The following is a 7,247-nucleotide window of genomic DNA, read 5'->3' as shown; positions in this document are numbered from 1 at the left end:
ATTATTTGAGACTTTTGTGTTTGGTCTTCCTGTGTTTTTTTCTTCTAGGATGGGCTATACCAAAGCTTACCTGGCTTTTCCTGACCAACAGTAATTCTAATAACAAGAAACGGAAAAAATACATACAAATAAAAACCTATCAATCTATCAAAATTACGATTTGATAGATTGAAACATTGGTTTTCAAATGTTGTAGATGATAGCTTTCAATTCAGCTTTTCTCTGCTTTCACAGACTCTTCCTTGGCGTGAGATTTGATGTTACAGAATCCGTGGTTCCCTAACCTACTAATTTAACCTACAGTCCTAGACACATTAGAGCACATTGCTCTTAAAGTCGTAGGGTAGTCATGTTTAAAATTCAAATCATGCTGGCTTAAACATGCATATAAATGTGCTCTTTATCAGACCATCTTGTCCCCAAAGTTGGAAAATGTATATATTTTTTAAAAATCCTGTCTTAAAGTCTGTGGCCTTTACCGTTACCTTATGCAGGCCAGTTAGTTATACATCAGCTTTTACACCTAAATTCTGCCAATCATTTATCAACGGTCATCTGTCAATCAAATAGCATCTTAATTCCTATGTCGCAACTAATGCACACAACGGTTGAAATAAAAAAAAAAGAATTGTTTCCTTTCTCATTGAGTTCCGTTACAGTGTTCACAGGGATGGACGTCTGTGTCTTTGGCAGGCGTAGAGCTAACAGAACTGGCAGCGTTGCGAGGAAATTAAAAGGAAATTAAAGGGGGGGAAGGAGCATATTGTTCATGATCTTTTTACCAACAAACCATCAATAGGAGTAGAAATCTGACTGAACATTTAAGAAAACACCTGATTAAAGGGATTAAATCAGAATTTTGGTTTAGGAGCTCCATTGTGCTGGTTGACCTGTTTTTTGTTTGTTTGGAACCACAATTCAACATTAAGGGCAGGATTTTCATAGATTTTTACTATTTCATGGGCAGCTGATTTTTTTCCAGCTTTAATGTGAGAGTATGTATACTTTTCATATAACTTTTTTTTATCCAAGTACTGTATACACGAAGTGTTTGAGATTGTTATATATTTAGTATGTTTTTGTTTTACCTTTTTTAATTTTAAAAGTGCATACAATATAAATAAAAAAAATCATATTTTAGGTGTGCTATGATTCAATTTAAGGGTGCTTCAGCATCCCCAAAAATTATCTAAAAAAGCCTATGGTGTCCGCTTTAAAGCCCCGCCCCTTTAATGAACTGTTTCCAACTGGTAAGCTGATGGAGACTCTCTATTTCTTCCTGTCATTACTTCTTTTTATTTTATTGGTTACTTTCTCTTCTCTCTTACTGATCAAAGAGTACGGATGGTCATATTTTTTTAACAGAAAACTGAATTGAAAGATCTACAGTCATATTTGCGCGTTTTATAATCCTCCTTCAATAACAACACATTTTCATATACAGCATAAAAAGAAATCAAGTTTTTCCCAATTCGGCTATCGCTATCAAAGACCATGAAGCAACCTGGTCTCTTCCATTGGGTGCACCACATCCTATGTATTTATAAACAGCATATTCCAAGCTATGGGGATTTTTAATATTTTATGTGATTGTCAGACCTTGGTAGGATAAGTATTTATGAGAGCAATGCTTTTTTCTGAATTGATTTTTTTCTGATAAATAGACAAATTATTTACACATTGACCCTTTAAAGAAAGTCATGATAAATTAGCTCCACACATGGTTCTCTCTAGAAAGAAACAGTTGAGCATATCACAATTCTTGTCATGAGAGGTTCCATTAATCTGAATTGGTTGATTTACTGATCCAGAACAGTGTTTTAAGCACAGGTCGTAAACATTTGAAGGATTTATTGGGGTCTTTTCTCAAAGATGAACAATAGTTTGCCATTTCTATTTCAAAAATATTTTAGATTTTTTTTTTTTTTTTTTTTAGATTATCTTTTTGTTGCATCCAGTTTTACCCAGCCTTGTTTCACTGAAAAGTATTTTAAAAATGTCTCCTGCTGGAGCACAAAAAAAAACTAAAAACAGCATAAAAAATGGATGTATCGGTAGTCACAGGATTTGTTCCCAGTAGAAGGATTTAATTTAACAAAAACAATCTCAAGTATGTGTAAGGAGGTATTTACCAACTAATATGACTTTATAATTTTTAACTTCTCTAATAAAAACATCCCCAGCTTTAGATGAACCCATTCCTCTGTGCTGCCGGTTTACATGTCTTAAATGTCTGATAGATTTCCAATACTTGCTGCTAATTCTTTTCTTGTAAACCTGCCATTTAGTTTTGCTGATTTTTTTTCCAGTCAAGATAATAACACAGAGTTGTTTATAAACACCATAACAATGACAAAGCAAAGCCCATAACAGCAATGTTTATATCCAATTACACACTTTATTTCTTTGTATTTATTTACAATGCTCATAAACAATAAACCGGAGCAAAGAACTGCTGTCTTTCCCTGAAAATTGCAGAGAAGAGAGAAACACATTTGGTTTAGAGTATGTGTCTAAGTTGCTCTTAAAAAGGAATTACAGAAAATTACATGGCACCATTTCCCCAGGGAGAGTAAAGTCCCGGACCTGCAAAATACAATAAACAGAAAGAGAAAATAAATATAAGCAGTAAACTACGGAGTAAAGATGAACCCAGAGAGTCTAAATAGCATCTTGAAACAGCTCTTACATGTGAAAAAAGAACAAAAAAGCAAGACTAACCTGCTCAGACTAGTGGATAGCTGGCTGCAGTGGCGATCCCACACTGGTTGTGTTTGTTCCTTGTCATCATGATGTATCCCTTGTCTCCCCATCCAACACCCCAGCTACAAAAACATACAAAAAATTATGTTTTTTGCATGTGAAAATAAAGAAGCTTTATAGAAAAACTGCATACATGAGTTACACCTTTACCTGTTTTTAACCAGCCAATAGTCCTGGCCATTATCAGTGCCATAACCGACAGCCAGCACTCCGTGATCCAGCTCAGTGCTGCTGCACCTCTCCTCATCATACAATCCTAGAAACACAGATGCTCAGGTTAGATCAACATGTTAAATTGGACAGTTATTTCAAATAATACTACTACTAATGTTAACCTGATTCATAAAGTTGGAATGATGAATGAGAGGCATCAATGGCAACAGAAATTGGTCCGATGGTGGCCACAGCCTCCTTTAGAGCATCTTCATCGCCTTGCTTTACATCCACATAGCCTGTGCAGGTGGCTCCAACGTTGTCAGGGTTATAACGGCACTGTCCATCCTGAAGGAGGGAAAACACGGCTCAGTTTATTACTTCAGTTTTCTTTCATGAGATCATACATCTTTCTGTAAAAAAAAGAAAAAAAAAAGGAGTCAAATACTTTGAATTTATCTATCAATCTTTTGTCTGTGCCCATCTATTGCCAACCTATTTGGGAGGAAATGTTCTGGTATATTCTGTCAGTTATTTTTTAAGTATCTCAATATTAACTTCAATTCTCACAATTCAAACAAATAATCCTGATATTCCAAAACTTAACTCTTTAGATTTAAATGATAAAAAGAAAATAATTTCCTACTTCATACATAAAATTAGTTTGAAGTGGGAAAAGGTCCAACTCTGTCAGCAACATTAATCTGATTGTTTTACTTTGCTTTTGCTTTATTATCCAGTTCTTTATTCGATTATGGTGTTTTCTCTCTACTTGTCTTTGCAACTGTAAATCATTATTTTCCCCATGTGGGACAATACAGCTACTCTATTCTGATTGCAATTCTATAATACTTCCAGAAGATGGCAGCATTGTTTACTCATTAAAGCGTATAACCCTGAATAGAGGAATTTATTCTCACACATCAGTTATAATTAACATAATTTTAGCCACAAGTGAAATTTTTGTTCTCTACTTAATTCTAATTGTTTTACCTCTGCCTCATAGGGGTAGGAATCCTCTGTGTCTATTCCACCATTTGCCTGGATGTACTTGAAGGCATTATCCATCAAGCCACCCATACATCCATAGTTGCCATAGTCACCAGAGCAGTCAACCAACTGCTGCTCACTCAGAGACACCAGCTTCCCAGTCTTCCTGAAGGTCTGACCCTCCAGAGAGCCGGTCTAGAACAGAGAGATCTTTTTGTTAAAAAAAAAAAAAAAGAGTTTTATAAAGTTTGTGGATGAAGTTATTCAAGAGCGTACAGCACTGAAGGCCCAGCAGGAGCCGCAGGCTTTCTGATCCTTGATATCGGTAACATATCCTTTGTCCCTCCAATCAACGGTGTTGGGAAGATCATTGCCCTCAGGCAGTCGGAGGAAAGCAGAGCCATGGCGAGGCATGGAGGCATTGAATGAGCGCAGGCAACCCTGGGAAATCAGGCGCTTGTACTCCTCATTTTCCTGGAGAAGAACAGATTTTAAAAGTCTTATCCAACAGAATAGGCAATGTATTTGCTTCATGATGCAACCACAATTTTGCTGTACAATATGGTTTAAAAACAAATAATGCCAGTAGCATATATATAAATACTTTCCATAAAATTTGCATTTAACTGCCTTGTCCAGGTGCATCGCTGTGTTGGGCTGTGTGTGGATGTCTATATATAGGAGTGTGAATGTAATTTGACTGTATGATCTGGTTGAACTCTAAAGTGCCTTGAGATGACATGTGTTGTGAATTTGGCGCTATATAAATAAACTGAATTGAATTGAATTGAATGTATGGCTCCATGTTGCTATTACACAGTATCCACCAGGAGCAGACACCCCCCCACCCTATCCCAAATGTATGCATGCAGCTTGAATACAATCAAGGAAATTGATGAAATGAACATTTAAAAGGTAGAGGACATTTCTGCAAATACCATGTCAGCGAAGTAGGTCATGCCAAGACGGTATGACTTGATGCCCTGGTCTGCCATGATGTTGTGAACCAGAACCAGTTTGCGGTTGCTGAGCCAGACTTCCTTACGCTGTGCCTCCTCTGATGGAGAGCTGTAAGACCTTCCTGCATCAAAGAAAGAGAACAGAAGTCTTTTTTCCCTTTAGCTTCTATGTGAAACATACATTTAAAAGATCTTCACCTCCTGCTGCAACACACATAAACCATAAATTAACATTTAGGTATCTTGTTAAAAGGTCCAGAATCTCACCAAACTTCAGCTTCCAGGCATGAAATTCGAGGTCCTCAAGAGAGATGCTGGCACAGCTGGCCACAGCCAGAGCAGCAGCAACGACAAGCAGTACCTTCATCTTGGCTAAACACAAACAGATAAGAAAGAAACAATATATTCTGACATGCAGGAAACCACACAGGTTGTAGATGATAGCTTTCACTTCAGCTTTTCTCTGCTTTCACAGGCGCTTCCTTGACGTGAGGTTAGATGTTACCGACTCTGCAGAACCTTGGTTCCGTAACCTACTTTTCTTAAATCTCTTTATAGCTCCCTCTGACTCCCTTTGCCCTTTCGCATTACTGTTAATATGTAACAGAATGTATATGCCTGTATGTCTTATCTGCTTTGCAGCCACTTACCTGCACCTATCTTTGTTTCTGGGCTGAAGACGGATGTATTTCCTTCTGTGGGTGACCGAGTTGTGTAGGAAAGACCTTTTTATACAGACGACGACAGTTATGAGTACTGTATTCCAGTCAGGTGGCTGTCAGGAGCCTATAAACAAAAAATGAACAAGTAAAGCACTAAAACAAGTAAAAGGTGGAGTTAAAAGTTATGAGAAGCTTGCATGATCCAGGACAGGTTCAACCTCAGCAAAATAAGCAACATTGGTTACTCATTTGGGGATTCTATGAAAGCATGAAGCACAGTTACTCAGCAGTTTGTCAGTCTGAGATTATAGTCACATGTGATGACAAAATGTTTTTACTTTGAATATCAGAGCTGGGGTTTTTCTGCTGTCTTCAGTCTGATTCCAGTTAAATGATAGGAGATTTATAAAACTTCCAGTCTTAAACTAACAATATTAATATATTAAAATAAACAGAAAATAGGCACAACATGTGTTAACGGGAGTTCACACCCACCTGTTTTATATGAAATCATCATGCAAAACAACACCCCGCTGGAAAGTTTTGAATGCACATAGCCATGTTTCTCTATTTTGGTTCAGACACCCACTCAATGAAAGCTGGAGAGAGTTACATGAACCACGAAGATCTACATGAAATCCTTTCCCATCTTAACCCCTTGAGAAAATTTTAAGCTAATATAATTTTACTCGCCCCACAAAAAGAAATCCAGCCTTATTTATATCAAGCATTCAGAGTTTTCTGCGATTTTGATCTTGCACTAGGGTTTTGTAAACTCAAAACACACAAACACATATTCTCCATGTAATGTAAACTAATTTTGTCCAGGTTATCATTTATGGTTTTCATCAAGATCAAATACCATTTCTTTCTTTTAATCATTCATTCTTCTTTTCGCTTAATTTTAAGATCTTGACTGTTCAGCTAGCTACAATATTAAAAAAGTGTTGAAACAAACAAAACAATTGAGTTTGGCAAATATAAGACAAAAACCAAAAATGAGCTGTTTAAACGACAGTTTACCTAAAAGTCTTTATTCATCTCTGGAAACTTTTCCCATTTTGTCACCTTAAAACCACAGTTTCCACTGTTGTTGCCAAACTAATGATTGCTAATTTCTCTTAAAGAAAATAAATAAGCTTAAACCACGTGTTAAGAGCACCTGGAAAGGTCATGTTTTAAGTTAGATTAAGGTTTGGAGTTGGACTGGTCCATTCCAACATATGGCGATGCTTTGAACACATTTTTTGTGAAGTTTGATTTGTCCTACTTTACTTAAAAGTCACAATTTTTAACAATTTGGAAATAAAGATTGATAAAGATTTCACCCCAGCTCCAAATTCAAAATCTAATATGGAGCCTAGGCGGAAGTTCAACTGAAGAAACTCATTGCTTTCCTTCATCCTCCTTTCGACACAGCCAATCAGCTTTGAACCACACCTCCACGAAAGCCAATCGGCATCCAAAGTTCATCTTAAAAGGCCCCTAATCCGCACTTGTCTGCTCCTGTGCGCAGGCGGCGGATGCGCTGTGTGACTTCATTCAGATAGCACCGTTTCAACCCACCTCCAGCCCCTCCTCCACCATCATAGCTAAAGCTTCATCAGAGTGTCATTCCTCCCGGACTCTTACTGCGTTCCCTGTCTCATCTTAACCGGTCCGGCAGAAGATCGCCATGTTGAGCCTGGTTCTGCTAGACCTTTCTTCACAATGGGGAGTT

General features: G+C 37.3%; 1 protein-coding gene across 2 annotated transcripts; it reads right to left on the bottom strand.

Moving 5' to 3' along the window:
* Nucleotides 1-2,386: 2,386 nt before the first annotated feature.
* Nucleotides 2,387-5,670, bottom strand: LOC107088057 (cathepsin L1-like). 2 transcript variants are annotated; one of them, XM_015379987.1, is made up of 9 exons: nt 5,516-5,670; nt 5,133-5,237; nt 4,845-4,987; nt 4,183-4,380; nt 3,910-4,101; nt 3,099-3,264; nt 2,914-3,019; nt 2,722-2,825; nt 2,387-2,586 (listed from the first exon to the last, which is right to left on the bottom strand). In XM_015379987.1, the coding sequence occupies exons 2-8, from the start codon at nt 5,230-5,232 to the stop codon at nt 2,726-2,728; spliced, it is 1,005 nt and encodes a 334-aa protein (XP_015235473.1). In that variant the 5' UTR covers nt 5,233-5,237; nt 5,516-5,670; the 3' UTR covers nt 2,387-2,586; nt 2,722-2,725. The 2 variants fall into 2 exon arrangements, with proteins under 2 accessions (XP_015235473.1, XP_015235474.1); XM_015379988.1 differs by lacking the exon at nt 5,516-5,670 and having other exon boundaries at nt 5,133-5,412.
* Nucleotides 5,671-7,247: the final 1,577 nt, after the last annotated feature.

Source organism: Cyprinodon variegatus, unplaced genomic scaffold, assembly GCF_000732505.1.
Source record: "Cyprinodon variegatus isolate N-32 unplaced genomic scaffold, C_variegatus-1.0 Scaffold205, whole genome shotgun sequence".
Lineage (NCBI taxonomy): Eukaryota > Metazoa > Chordata > Actinopteri > Cyprinodontiformes > Cyprinodontidae > Cyprinodon > Cyprinodon variegatus.
This window is presented reverse-complemented; position numbering and strand designations above follow the sequence as displayed.

Bases quoted from the DNA above. Each gene is read 5' to 3' on its own strand.
- LOC107088057 (XM_015379987.1), bottom strand. From the start codon at position 5,232: ATGAAGGTACTGCTTGTCGTTGCTGCTGCTCTGGCTGTGGCCAGCTGT. The intron at 3,265-3,909 runs GTAAAACAATTA...TCCCTCCTTCAG, and splicing joins CCTACCCCTATGAGGCAGAG to GATGGACAGTGCCGTTATAA. The intron at 3,020-3,098 runs GTTAACATTAGT...CTGTGTTTCTAG, and splicing joins ATTCCAACTTTATGAATCAG to GATTGTATGATGAGGAGAGG.